Consider the following 15,221-nt stretch of genomic DNA (forward strand, 5'->3'; position numbering starts at 1 on the left):
CTAGCCTGTTCTGGAATCCTTGGTTAAGGATAACTAAGAGATGAAATGGCACTGATAGATTGGGCTTCCAGACATGGACCAGCAGGCATACTGAGGAAAAGGTAAAACTAGGACTGGACATCCATTAAGGAGCTTATTCCTTCCAAGCTGAGTCTCCAGTCACAGCTTTGGAGACAGATTGCTGACTCCAGGGCTTCCTGGCAAATAATACATGGTGAACAACCATAAAGAATCCTCATAGCCCATGTCTTCCCTGGGCCAAAGTTGGGAGATGGGAGGAAAATAGCAACTAGTAATAGATCAGGTGAATTGGGAAAGGGAGAGAGTCCTTCCAGAAAGTTACAGAACAAAGACAACAATGGAGTTTTATTCTCCCCCCCCCCCCCCCCCCCGCCCCCTTTGCCACAGGATGATTTCCTAACATCATAAGGTAGGGGGACAGACTGGTTAGAAAACTCTCATCCAGGGAGTGTGTAAAGGATTCAGTGTTATAGATTGGGAATGAGGGTTAGATTCCTGGTCTTGGCCCTGCATCCTGAGAAAGTGCCTTCCCTTGCCTCAATATCCCTAGTTGGCCATAGGGTTAAAAATTAGGCATGAGCTCATTCCTTTCCCTGGAGGCATAAGGAAGATGAATAACTTCAGAGATTTTTAGATTAAAGAGGTTCTATTCTTTGGGTGCAGAGAGTACTTTGGAGAAAAATAAGGCAACCTCAGTCCACCCTTTACCATCTGGCCAATCGGGCAGGAGGAAGGGAGATTATGTTCCCAAAGTCAGGATGATGAGCCCATATTCTGTGACAACCTGCCTTCCTGTCTAGAGGGACTGGACACGTCTGTCTGTCTCTCTCTGTGCATTGTCTGTGAAGGAAATGGGTTTATTGAACTGTGAGTTTTGGGAAAGGAGATGGCGCAGGGGCTATATGAGTGGAGATTTGACTAAGCCAGTAGAACAGATGGGAGGGGACCCTCCCTCATCTCCCTGCAGAACTGAAAATATGAGCTCTAGCAATTAAGTGTAGATGAGAACATGTTCTTCCTTCCCACTCCAACTTGCATCCGTAGCAGCTCTCTCCAGACACGGGATGGATTATTGCTCTGAAAATCTTCCCAGGCTGTGGGGATGATTAATCCCCAGTAAATGCAGATTTTTCTTTTCCTTCCCTTCCTTCCTTCTTCCTTTCCCATTCACAGCTGCCACCTTCCTTCTCTCAGTATTTGGGATAGAGGGATGATTGTTCTCCACGGGGTTTCTGTGGAGCTGAGCCCGGGAAGGGGAAATAGTGCCCTTTCCATTGTTTGGAAGAGAGGGAATGTGATGATTTCTTAAAGTCCTCCCAACCCCCTTAGATCTGAAACTGGGCTCTTAAAAACTGTCCCAAATGCAGAAAAGCAAGGTCTGTGCTAAGGAGGGGGTCCATTAAAAGAGTGACCGCTTCCCCCAGCCCCAATTTAGTTCCTGGTAACCCCGGAAATGTCCTCCAGGCTTCTTTATTTTAGAGGTGAACCAACTAACAAAGGAGAGGGATTGCCCGAAGCCTCTGGAAAAACCCTGTTTGCCTAGGACTCTCTGCAGGACCTATAAGGAGGAACCCTTCCCCCCTTCCTCCAATATTCTCCTGGCTACCTGAGCCTCTGACCCAAAGGAGTGGTTGTCCCCTTAGGTGAGCGCCTTATAGGCAGTTTGGATACACTCGCCCACAGAAGACCAGTATGAGCCCCTTCTGGGGAGTAGAAAGGGGTGGGGTGGGGGTTAGTATGGCACAAAGGGAAAGAAGCCCCTGGGGCCTACGGCCCCGAAGGGCAGTCAGATCCCATAATTTCCAGGAGCCATGGCTCTAAAATTGGGGGGTCCACCTCATGATCCGGGGGAGGGGGGGGTGTCACTCTTATCCTTCCTCTCTTCCCATTTACTTCAGACTCCGGGGGCAGAAACAAGAACTGTCACCTAGAGGAGTGTAAAAAGTGGGGTCCTAGAGGGATTTTTAACCCCCTCCGGCTCCCCATTTATTATTAGGGTTCACTTGGTGCAGTATCAGGAGGTAGTGGGGGGTGGGGATCGATTTCGAGCCTTTTGCAGGTTCCGCCTGACATTCCAGGCCATAGCTCCCACTCCCACCCCTCCCCATTTGCTGTATGCCGGAGGAGACGGGGGTGGGGGTGGGAGCCGGGTGGAGGCTGGGGGAAGGGAGGAGAAAAAAAGGAGGGGGGAAAGTAGGAAGGTGGGGAGCGAAGGGGCGGAGTCTGGTGGCGGCGGCCCCACGTGCCCCGGCCGGGCAGCCCAATGGACGCTCGTGTTTCGGAAAGATCTCCATATATGGCCATGTTCTAGGGCTGCGCGCGCCGCCGCCGCGCGCTCGTGCCTCGCTCGCCCTTTAAATACCGGCGGGGGAGGTCGGGCACGGTCTCACTCAGTGGTAGCCGGCAGCACTTGTAGGCTACTTTGGACGTACCCCTTTTATTTGTTCTTTCCGTTCCCCCGGCTCTAAATTCTCAGACTAGGACGGTGCCCAGCCTCAGGTAAGCAACTCAAAGCTGAGGTGGAGTAGAAATGGCCGAGATCGGGGCTAGGGAACTATTGGGTCTAACGCTGGGCAGGCGGGCGGGCTCTGCCTTATAATGTATCCCTACCTTTTCGATTCCCCCTCCCCCCCGTTTCCAGTCTCGATCCCGTTTGGGAGGCAGCGGGAAGAGTCTCATTTCCTTGAATATTTTCCTTTTTTCCTCCATTCCTTCTACCCTCCCCCCGTCTTTTTGTTTGAGCCCGTCGTGCGGGCGACCAGGCCAGATCTTGGGGTTCGTTATCGAGCCGAGAAGCGCGCGCCATATCGGAGGTTAACTCCCTCCCCTCCCCTTCCCCCTCTCCCTTCCTCGGGCCGCGTGCTCCCGCCTGGCTTGGGGGGGGTGTCGCAAGGTGGAGTCTTAACTGGGACGAGGGTGCGATACTGACCCTCTCCCCCCTTTGCCCGCACCCGGTTGCTGCGGCAGGTGGGCGTGGTCGAGGAAGAGGCTTAAATGGGGAGGGGACAGTAGGAAAGTGTATATTTCAAACGGCCACAGAAGGTGGGGGGACGGGTGGGAGAAGAGCGGAACGAGGTTCCGGCGGAAGTGAGCGCGCGTCCGTTGGGGAGTGGTGGGGTGGGGCAGAGCGGCTGCGGCGGGGGCTCCGTGGAGGTCGGATCGATGACGTGGGTGCTCCTCGCGCCAGCCCGTTGCAGCGCTGCCAGCTGGCGGGGGCGTGTGCATTGTGCATTCTATTGGGTGGGGACCGAGGAGACCAAGCTGTTGTATTGTGCGGTAGGGGCACCAGACTCCCTGGCCTTCGTCCCCCCCCTTTACAGAAGTGAAACAAAGGGAAAGTCTCCCGGATGGGGGAGGGTTGCTCAGGCCAGTTGGCTTGGAGTTTGTGAGATGTGCTGATGTTGGGGGGGGGTCCTGTCCCCCCCCAAAAAAAGACCTTTATCTTTGTGGGTTTTCTGCGCATTAGGCGGAGTCCAGGGCGGGCTTGGCTGCTGAGATGTTCGGAGCCTAGGTGATGCTAGTGATGAGCTCATCGGCGGAGAGGAGGGGCTGCAATGCAGCAGCGCAGTGTAAAGGATTGACTTCTCCTTGGGAGGAAGAGTAGTGGTGGTGGTTCTGCTGTGCCCTAGTTATTTTTAAGTCACTCCCCAGGACCTGGGTATGGGGCACATCATCTGCAAGTCCTCATCCTGCTTTATTTACTAAACACGTGTGTATGCCAGGAATTCAGGTGGAGGCAAGTGAAGCAGCTCAATTAATATTAATACTTATTTGAGGTGATTAGGGTTTAAAAGAAAATGGTTGAGCATATTGACTAGTATTCTAATTATTATTAATAGTAAGACTTAAATTTAAATTTTTTTGTCTTGAACAGATTAAGCAAAAATGGAAGAAGAAATTGCTGCTCTCGTCATTGACAATGGCTCTGGCATGTGCAAAGCTGGCTTTGCTGGAGATGATGCTCCTCGGGCTGTGTTCCCCTCCATTGTTGGACGCCCAAGACACCAGGTCAGTACCTTCCCTCCATTTATTTCACTTAAAGATATTGAAAGAAACGTGATTTGCAGTTGTGTGAAGATCTTGATGAATCTGTCTCTTCCCCTTCTTTTTTTTAAACAGGGTGTCATGGTAGGAATGGGGCAGAAGGACAGTTATGTTGGTGATGAGGCCCAGAGCAAGAGAGGTATTCTGACTCTGAAATACCCCATTGAACATGGCATTGTTACCAACTGGGATGACATGGAGAAAATCTGGCATCATACCTTTTACAATGAGCTTCGTGTAGCTCCTGAGGAACACCCTGTACTGCTTACAGAAGCTCCCTTAAATCCTAAGGCCAACAGAGAGAAGATGACACAGGTATTTCCAGTCCATTCCTTTGAAGTATCAACACCATCTGTTATATAAGCCCTTTTTTGTTAATTCTAAAACCCAAGTTTTTCTTTCAATATTTCCAGGGTTCTGTACCTCTCCTGGCATTTCTTCCCTGAAGTCTCAAGGTTTCTTCTTTGTGTTTCTGCCTGCATTCTTGCTTTTCTTTTTTTTTTCCACACATCTAATTTGTTGCATGTTGGCATGTGGTGTGTGTGTGAAGCATGGTTTAATTGGTGTTCTTGAACTTGACTAAATTAGACCTTTTCTTTACTTTCAGATTATGTTTGAGACCTTCAACACCCCAGCCATGTATGTTGCTATTCAGGCTGTGTTGTCTCTGTATGCCTCTGGTCGAACCACTGGTATTGTTATGGACTCTGGTGATGGTGTCACCCACACTGTGCCCATCTACGAGGGTTATGCCCTTCCCCATGCCATCCTTCGTCTAGATTTGGCTGGCCGTGACCTGACAGACTACCTCATGAAGATACTGACAGAAAGAGGGTACAGCTTCACTACCACAGCTGAAAGGGAAATTGTTCGTGACATCAAGGAGAAGCTGTGCTATGTTGCCCTGGACTTCGAGCAGGAGATGGCCACTGCTGCTTCCTCTTCTTCCTTGGAGAAGAGCTATGAGCTTCCTGATGGCCAAGTGATCACCATTGGCAATGAGAGGTTCAGGTGTCCAGAGGCCCTCTTCCAGCCATCCTTCCTAGGTAGGTATTTTTGGAAAAATGATATGAAATAGATGAATCACTCACTTTTTATTAGGCTTTACTAAATGTAAAATGAGGTAGTAAAACATTTGGGTTTTGCTTATTAGGTATGGAATCCTGTGGCATTCATGAGACAACTTTCAATTCTATCATGAAGTGTGATGTTGATATCCGAAAGGATCTATATGCCAACACAGTATTGTCTGGTGGTACTACCATGTACCCTGGTATTGCTGACAGGATGCAGAAAGAAATCACAGCCCTGGCACCTAGCACAATGAAAATTAAGGTAAGTGTATGCATTGTTCCATTAGCATTTTTACCTTTAAGGAAATGGACACAGGCCAATTTCTGAAAGCAATTTTATGAAAATATTAAACTAAATATTTTTTTCTCTTTAGATCATTGCTCCCCCTGAACGTAAGTATTCCGTCTGGATTGGTGGTTCTATTCTGGCATCTCTTTCCACCTTCCAGCAGATGTGGATCAGCAAGCAGGAATATGATGAATCTGGCCCATCCATTGTCCATCGCAAATGCTTCTAAATGGACTGCTAGCAGATGCGTAGCATTTGCTGCATGAGTATTCACAAAGTAAAAATTTGCCCTGGCAAATATACACCTCATGTTAGCCTCATGAAACTGGAATAAGCCTTCTTTGAAAAGAAACTTGTCCTTGGGAAAGTTTGTATCTGATATTAGACAAATATCAGCACTTTCTAGATTGTTGAACCGTTACTGATTTGACCTCGTATTCAAGTTAGCAGTTGTCCCTTGGTGTACATTTTAGCATACCTTGTACATATCTTTGATCTAAACCCTGATACAGGTCACTTCATTTTGACAGGTAAGGCCAAGAGTTAACTTACATAGAGAATTGACCTGATAAGATGGCAATATAGTATCTGGCTGGTTGACACTCAACAGCTGTACAGTTTAGTTCTATAAAGCATCAGATCTGTACAGGGTATCTAAAGGTCAGATTTCCAGCATCTAAAAGAGCTGACTTGCAGAATTTCTCTCCTAAGGCTGGCAAGAGTTTATTAAGTGTGTGTTGCATCTTGCCACCATTCTAGCAGGAATACATATTGAATCCAAGCCTTTAGGAACCAGTTTTTTTTTTTTCTTAACCCACTGTTTTCCCCCAATGTCATGGGGCTAAGTTACTCAACCTTGAGTTGCAAAAGTTTGCATTAACAACCTGTAAATTTGTGCATCTAGTTAATTTATGTAAGATTTTTGTACGTTGCCTTAATGTTCTCACATGACAGTAGAATACCAAAATTTGTAAGTCATCCTAAGAGTTGAGAATTGTAATGCCCAACATGTCATTGTGTAAGGAAAAATAAAAGTGCTGCAAGTAAACTGTACACAGGTGTTTGGATTTTTGTTAAAAGCTTCGTGAGTTGGGTTCAAGTTAACAGAGTCACTCATTTACAATTATCTCTTTCCTATGCTGAGACCTTACAGAGCAAACTAACCAGATAAGGCAAAGTATGTTAAGGAAAGAGCTCTAAAAACTTGCTAGTGGTAACAAGAATAGAATGAAAACAAGTCCCCAGCATGGTAACAGTCATACTTTAGTGACAGTTGTCACTTAAAGTACTTGAATAAAACCATGGGTATCATGAAATTCCCAAATAAAGAATTTTTAACTATCCAGTATCACAAATTGAAGTTAAAATACTTTAAATGAAAAACTGGTAGGCTGTAAGTTTTTTCCAATTTGAAGCATAAAACAAGCCAAAGATAAGCACTTTGATATATGCATAACCAGCTACTTTAAGGATAGTGGTAAGAGAGGCTAAAGACAAAGTATCTGGAAAATGTAATTGGACCAAGAAAATGCCCCAGTTGCCACACTACTGATAAGGCAAAAGACTTAAGGTAATTCTCTAATACCTATATCTTGACATCTAACAAATTAGCCCTATAGAGCTCTAGGGTGTGTATACATGGATCTCCTAGATTGTTTTATTTTGGATAGAGATCTTTTCTATATATATCCTTGATTCAGTCCAATCAAAAATGGAAACACTATGAATTTTTTTTCTAGTTCTTGTTAACAGAAAGCATGATGTTTTGTAAATTTGTTCATTGATCTCTGAGGTTTGTAATAGTTACTGGATTTCAGGAGGATAGATGAGTGAATTTGGGTATAGGAGTATATTGAGTGCTATAAAGTTTGCACTTGAAATGATTTTGGGAGGGGGATAGGAAAAATCAAAAGGGGTAGAAATTGTGATGGATCACTGGTAGATCCATTCTACAGAAGCATATTGTTTATGATAAAAGATTTGAGCTTATTTGTTGGTTTAATTTAAAAAGTTAAAACCAATAAGCTGAAATTACTTCTAAGAGAATTTTGCTTTCAGAATGCATTAAGCCCATTAATAATTCTACAAATATTTTTGAGTCTACTGTCACTTCAGGACATAATGTGGGAGGTAGTGGAGTGGAGTAAGAAAAAATGGGCCTCAAGGGCAGAAAAAATTTAAGGGAAAGTTGGGGGGAGAGAATGGTCATTGTTCTATGAAGTGTAACTGAGGAAAGAGATGGTGTGGATTTGAACATACCGGATTTTTTTTTAAATTATTGGTGCCTATTTTTACATCAGTGTTATTTTTGCATACTTTTCCTACCCTTTTTCAAGTAATCTTTCTTGGGAAGTTGAATATTGCCCTCAATAGGGATACTGCTACCTTGGAGTCTGGATAACAAAAGGGGTAGTGAACTGCAAGGTAAATTTGCCCTGGTTTTTGTCATCTGCATAACTGAATGACAGGGAAGTTGAGTGTTCCAAGTTAGCAAATTCAGGCTATTAAGTTTGCAATGTTGAGTGTCTGTAATGAATGTTGGTGGATTCTAGGTTGGGCCTTCTTATTAACTTAATAAGCAGTTTATGGCTGGGTCAGTAAAGTTTGGTTCCAACTAGAGCTGCTTGCCTGAGAAAAAGGTAGGAAGGTAGGTCAATGCAGATTTTATTAAAGAATAATTAAACACATATGGGAGCTGGACACGAATACTGAGATTTGGTTTGTACTTTTAAAATGCATAGCAACGTTTCAGACCAATGGAAAAATAACAGCTTGGTCTTTGGAGACATCTAACAGACTTCCAACTAAATAAGCTGAAAAGCAGAAATTGCAGAAATTTTTATTGGCAACCATTATCCACAGTGATCTGCTCAGTTTATTTTCCAGGATAAACAGTATTACAGGATATGATGTAGTTTTCTTAACCTCCTAGGTAGAATACATTCGTGTTAATCATTGCACCAAAAAGGATAGAATTCCCCTCAAGGAAACAGATGGGAAGAGAGTGGAATGGGGATGAGAATACAATGCTTTAGAATAATTGATGGCCAAGTTAGGTTTTGTGAAATTGTTTTAGTCATGTAAATACATTGTCGAATAGTGCAATTGTGTCCAGGCAGAGTATTTGCTTTAAGGAGTAAGTAAAGTGCTTGGCTTTGAGAAGTGGGAATTTTTTAGGGGGACTAGGAAAGCGAAAACCAACCTCACCAAGTTGGCAATTTATCAACTTAAAGAAATACTAGCCAGCAGCTTTCAAGACCTCCAGCTCCTTCCCTAGAGAGGATGGGTGGTGATACTTGGAGGTAAGACGGGCTTCTTTTGCATCACACTATTCTATTTGGGTCTTCTCTGAAATGCGAGAGCATGGTATAGTGGAAGAAAGTGCTGGATTTGGAATTCAAGGACTTGGTTTCAAATCCTGGTTCAGAAGTAATGATCCTAGTTTTAGGAATTGGCTGATTTTAGTGTTAAAAGCATATTCTAGTGTATCTCCAAGAACCTCAGAGCTAGCTTAACTGCTTGACCATTTAGTAAATCAGAAAACTGCCTCATCACTCTCTTTTTAACGTGATGCAATTTCAGATTTGTGACTGACCCTATGAAGTATGTACTTCACAAAGACTGGGGAGGCAAGGATTCTAGAATCTTAGTGTTTGATAATGCATTGCATTGTTCAGGATATGTGATCTCAATTAGTATATGTTACCCTCCATCAGTGCAGATCTCAAGCTACTTTATGAAATGGCCCTTTAAAAAAAAAACTTGCATACGCCTCTTGGTTTAGTTAGAGTGGTAGAATCACCAAAAGTCAGACCCATGAAAAATTATACTTCACTACCCAAAGAGTTACTGACCATTAGTAATGGCACTGGGCTTTGTTCTGTACCAAGAACACTACAGGTACTGGCCCCCACTGAGGCAAACAGCATATGGGAATAAAACCCATAATGCCAAGTAGCCAATCACCAATATCCAGGAGTGTGCTGGTAGTACTGTTCAACCAGCTCTCTGAAAATGCATAGAGATACATTTTTAAGTTTAATCCTCATCATTAATACTTTCTTACCTCTAAACCAAAACAAATCAAGCCCTAACTTTTTGTAGTTTCTTGACTGATAAGGGGTAAATGGTCAGACTGAAAATTGAACAATCAGCTCTTCCTTAGAGCTGTCACACCCCTGACTTCATCCCACCTACCCCTGCTAAGACCTTTAGAAATAAATCTCCTTTCCCTGTGCTACACAGCACCTCCTTCCCCAGGTGGCAGATTGGGAAGTACCCCAAAGGAGACCACAGTACTTTGATACCCATCTCCAGGTACACTTTAGAGAAGGTGCTTTTCTGAGGAAAGTTTCTTCAATAGGTGATTCCTCACTTAAGGGGTCAGATTTGGTTTTTGGATGGAAATGCAAAGTCTGTCCCTATCCTTTACTTTTTTGAAGTTATATTAGCCCCAGATGTCCCCTAGAGGAGAGGAAAAAAAAAAAGAATCCGTGTTTTCTTTCTCTCCTTCTGAGGAATTTGGCCATGGGACCAATCAAATGCAATGCTTCTTTAAGGTGGTAGGATCCCTAAATACTTTGCACATGTAGTAAGGGAAACTAAAGCCCAGAAAAGGGAAGGAACTTGGCCCCAAAGCAGGGGACTCAGTAAGTTAGACGGAGGTAGTTAGGACTAGAACTCATTCATTACTTTTTGATTTCTGGATCAGAGCTTTAACTGTGTTTTCTCTATGGGTTTCCTTTGCCCTTCTGTTTCTGCCTTTGTGACCTCCAACTGGAGACTGATCAAGAGGTTTATTTTCATGGCTTCTCCAGCTTGTTCCCCACCTGAAGCCAGAATAGTCAGCTAGTGACATCCCCTTCATTGCTGTGGAGCTAGTTGTGGCAGCCACAAGGATTAGCTGGAGTGGAAGCAGCTGGAGGTGGGAATTATTCTAACATTACAGACTGCAGCCAGGTCCTAAGGAGTTCCTAAACTATGAACACAATAATGACATTTCTGTCTCTTAAATACAACACCTCTTCCCCAACGTTCACTTTTTTTAAATAGTTTTTTTTTCTAAATGAAACTTAAAAAAAAAAAGAGTATCTTTGTTTATATTGCAAAACAGTACACTTCAGGTCTCTGCCATGTACAGCTTACCCCAATTTATAAATATCCAATTAGGAGTGGCCAGGTGGCTCAGTGAGTAAGAGCACCGGCTCCAGTGTCCGGATGACCTGAGGATCAAATCCAGGCTCAGACACTTAGCACCCACCCAGAAACACCTGGCCATGTAACCTTGAGCAGGTTACTTAACCCCGATTGCTTAAAAAAATAAATAAATAAAATAGGTTAAAAAAATTAAAAAAATAAATATACAATTAATTCAACATATAACTTTCCTTTTTTTCTCATTCTTTTAAAAATTTATTTAAAATTTTTTTTTGGTTTTTATTAATTTGTTTACTTTTAGTTTACAAAATTCATTTCCACAATTCCTTGAGTTTCAAATTTTCTCTTCCCTCTCCCCCGCCCATGGCGGCATACAATCAAGTATATCACATTAGACATTAGTCAGGTTATAAAGAAGGATTGTATCAGATGGAATGAACAATGGGAAAGAGGAAACAAAACCAAACAAGAAAAAGAAAAAGATCAGGTAGTTTGCTTCAGTCTGGATTCAAACTCAGTTCTTTCTCTGGATGTAGATATCTCTCTCCATCATGAGACTTTTGGGGTTGACTTATAACCATGAATTGCTGAGAAGAGTCCAGTCTATCAAAGCTGGTCATCACACATACGTTGTCTGTAATTGTGTACAAATTTCTCCTGGCTCTACTCCTCTCACTTGGCATCAGTTCATATAAGCCTCTCCAGGTAAATATGAAGTCCATCTATTCCTCATTGCTTAACATACAACTTTCAAAACTAACCTGCTCATCTGTAATTTTAAAAAAATTTTCCTTTTGTTCTCTTCTGTGTATTAAAAAAACATTCTTCAATAATCTTTTTTCTACCCTTTTCTCCATTTTCTGCCCCACAGGAAAAAATAAAAACAAAACCTTTTAACAAATATTCATAGTCAAGCAAAACAAATTCTTGTGTGTATCATATTCAAAATTATATATGTTATTCTGTTTCTTGAATCCACTATCTCTCAGTCAGGAGACTGGGTAGCAAACTTCAATTGTTGGTCATTGAGTTGATCAGAATTGTTAAGTCTTTCAAAGCAGTTTGTCTTTACAATATCATTTTTGTTATAGAAATTGTTCTCCCAGTTTTGTTCATTTTACTGTGCATTAACACATACAAATCTTCTGAAGTTTCTCTGAAATGTCCAATAATCCATTACATTCATATTAGGCAGCTAAGTGGTGCAGTGGATAGACTACTTGGTCTGTAGTTCAAATCCAGCCTCAGATACTAACTGTGACCTTGGTCAAGCCCCTGTTTGCCTCAGTTCCCTAATCTGTAAAATGGGGATAATGATGTTATCTTCTTCCCAGGACTGTTGTGAAGATCACGTGAGATAATAATTGTAAAGCACTTAGCACAGTAACAGAGTCAGAAATAGGGTTAGAGCAAATAGGAAGCACAATATAAATGTTGGCTATTATTACCATAATTTGTTCAATCATTCCCCAATTGATGGGCATCCCTTTAGAAACCAGTTTCTTGCTATAGTGAAAAGAGCTACTATAAATATTTTTACACATATGGCTTCTTTTCCTCTTTCTTTGATCTCTTGGTGGATACAAGTATAGGGCATCTCTGGGCAATAGATATTGCACAATTTTGTGACTGACTTGGGAATCAAGGGGACCTGGTTTCTGGTCTGATTCTGCAACTAATTTCTTCTGTGACCCAAAATCACCTGGCCTTTCTGGTTCTTTGAGCTGTCTTCTGTAAAATGAGAAATCTGAACTAGATGACCTTCCAGGGTTCTTTCAGTTCTAAACCCTTTTTCTAAAAGCATTTGTTAATGAGGAAAGATAAGGAGCTAAAACTGGTGCCCACTATGGATTAAGTAAGCCCTTATTCCAGTATAAGTTTAGGTGAGAATCAAGTGTATAGTACACTTATTTATTAGAAGAACCAAAGCCCAGAGAACACTGTGATGTTCTTTTTTTTTTCATTTTTCAAATGCTTTATTAACTTCTGATTTACATCATTCATTTCCGCCAGATTTTGAGTTACAAATTTTCTCCCCGTTTTTCCTCTACCTACTGCCCCAAAATAGCGATCCTGCTGGATATCCCCTCCTCCATTCTGCTCTCTCCCATATTTTCTCCCATACCCCTTTCAACTTTTCCAGTGGATCTCTATGACCCAGTTCCTGTATATCTTATTTTCCAATTACATGTAAAATAGTATTAATAATAGTATGTGTGTGTGTGTGTGTGTGTGTATATATATATATATATTTAAACATTTGATTTTAAAACTTTGGATTAAAGATTCATTCCCTTCCTCCCTTGTCACCCACCCTTACTGGGAAGATAAGCAGTTCAGTATAGGTTGTACATGTGTGGCTAATGCAAAACAATAACATAGTAGATATATTGTAAAAGACTGACTATTTTTCCCTCCCTCCTATCCCACCTCCCACTTGTTCTATTCTCTGCTTTGATCCTGTCCCTTTTCAAAAGTGGGTGCTTCCAACTTCCCTCCCCCCCCCAGCCTGCCCTCCCTTCCATTATCCCCCCTCTCATCCCCTTCCCCCCTACTCTCCTGGAGGGTGAGGTACCCTATTTAGTGTGTATTTCATTCCCTCCCCAAGCCAAATTCAATGAGAATAAGGTTGACCCATTCCCTTTTGCCTTCCTGTTCTTCCCCTCCATTGTAACCATTTCTCTTGCCTCTTCTTTATGAGATAGTTTACTCCATTCTGTCTCTCCCCATCTCCTCTCATATTTCTCTCTCACCTCTTAATTTCACCTTTTAAGTATCATCCCTTCCTGTTAAATTGGCCCTGTGCCCTCTATCTATGTGTACCTGTAAACATATATACACACGTTCACATATGTATTCATATGCCCATATACCCTCATATATAGACATATATATATTTCTATTCCCTTCAACACTGTGATATTCTTAAAGTTCCAGATCAAGCCAGCAATTGAGGCAGTGGGAGAGAAGTGAAAGATTTTCATCTGGTAAAAACTCACTATTTAACACAAACTGCTGGGAAGACTGGAAAATAGCATGGCAGAAATTAGGCATAGACCAACATCTTACACTGTATACCAAGATAAAATCAAAATGGGCACATGATTTAGATATAAAAGCTGATACTATAAGCAAACTAGGAAAACAAGGAATAGTTTATCTTTTGATTTATGGAGAATGGAAAAATTTATGACTAAACAAGAGAGAGTGAATATTATGAAATGCAAAATGGGATAATTTTGGTTACATTAAATTGAAAAGTTTTTGCACAAAGCCAATGCAACCAAGATTAGAAGGGAAGCAGAAAACTGGAAAACAATTTTTACAACCAGTATCTCTGATAAAGGTCTCATTTCTAAAATATATAGATAACTGAGTCAAATATATAAGAATACAAGTCATTCCCCAATTGATAAATGGGCAAAGGATATGAACAGATGGTTTTCACATGATGAAATTAAATTTATCTATAGTTATATGAAAAAATGCTCTAAATCACTATTGATTAGAAAAATGCAAATCAAAACAACTCTGAGGTACCATATCACACCTATCAGATTGGCTAATATAACAAAACAAGAAAATGATCAATGTTGGAGAAGATGTGGAATATTGGAACACTAATGCATTGTTGGTAGAGTTGTGAACTGATCCAACCATTCAGGAGAACAATTTGGAGCTATGTGCAAAGGGCTGTAAAATTGTGTATAACCTTTGATCCAACAATACCACTTCTAGGTCTGTATTCCAAAGAGATCATAAAAATGGGAAAAGGACCCACATGTACAAAAATATTCATAGCAGCTCTTTTTGTGGTGTCCAAGAATTGAACATTGAGGGGATACTCATCAATTAGGGAATGGTTATACAAGTTGTGGTATATGAATATAATGGAATACTATAGTTCCATAAGAAATGATATGCAGGTGGACTTCAGAAAAACCTGGAAAGACTGATATGAACTGATGCTGAGTGAAGTGAACAGAACCAGGAGAAAATTGCACACAGTAACAGCAACCTTGTGTGATGACCAACTTTGATAGACTTAGGTCTTCTCAGCAATGTAAGGATCTAAGACAACTCCAAAACATGCAAGATGGAAAATGCCATCCATATCCAGGGGAAGAACTTTGGAGTCTGAATGCAGATGGATTTGCTCTCTCTTTTTTTGTTTTGTTTCTTCTTTTTCATGTTTCTTTTTCATGGATTCTAATTTTTCTTTACATCATGACTAATGTGAAAATATGTTTAATATGAATGTATATGTAAAGCCTGTATCAGATTGCATGCTGTCTTGGGGAGGAGGGAGGAAAGGAAGGGAGGGGGAGAAAATTTAGAACTCAAAATCTTATGGAAGTTAATGTTGAAAACTAAAAATAAATTAATTGATTTTTAAAACTCTCTAGCATATATAGAGTAGGCTTGAGTGTATGAGGGTTTACAATAAAATGCATGCCATTAAAAAAAAAAGATCTGTAGTTCTTTCTTCATATAGCATCTTCTTGCCATCCTGTTCATCTTTTTTTGGACATATTTCTTGTCAATATTCATCATAAAGTGTGGTCCCTAAAATTGAACAGGACATTCCTGATGTGATCTGAATAGAGAAAAGACCAGTGGGATTATCATCAGCCTTA

The 15,221-nt window shown here is 41.6% G+C and overlaps 1 protein-coding gene across 1 annotated transcript; it reads left to right on the forward strand.

The window, feature by feature from the left end:
• Window positions 1–2,363: 2,363 nt before the first annotated feature.
• ACTG1 (actin gamma 1) lies at window positions 2,364–6,480 on the forward strand. Its single transcript, XM_069064080.1, has 6 exons — window positions 2,364–2,520; window positions 3,896–4,029; window positions 4,141–4,380; window positions 4,673–5,111; window positions 5,219–5,400; window positions 5,513–6,480. Exons 2-6 carry the CDS (start codon window positions 3,907–3,909, stop codon window positions 5,654–5,656), a joined length of 1,128 nt encoding a protein of 375 aa, XP_068920181.1. The 5' UTR covers window positions 2,364–2,520; window positions 3,896–3,906; the 3' UTR covers window positions 5,657–6,480.
• Window positions 6,481–15,221: the final 8,741 nt, after the last annotated feature.

This window comes from Petaurus breviceps, unplaced genomic scaffold (genome assembly GCF_028583685.1).
Source record: "Petaurus breviceps papuanus isolate PSGF00001 unplaced genomic scaffold, PetGlider_PUasm1.0 90617, whole genome shotgun sequence".
NCBI lineage: Eukaryota > Metazoa > Chordata > Mammalia > Diprotodontia > Petauridae > Petaurus > Petaurus breviceps.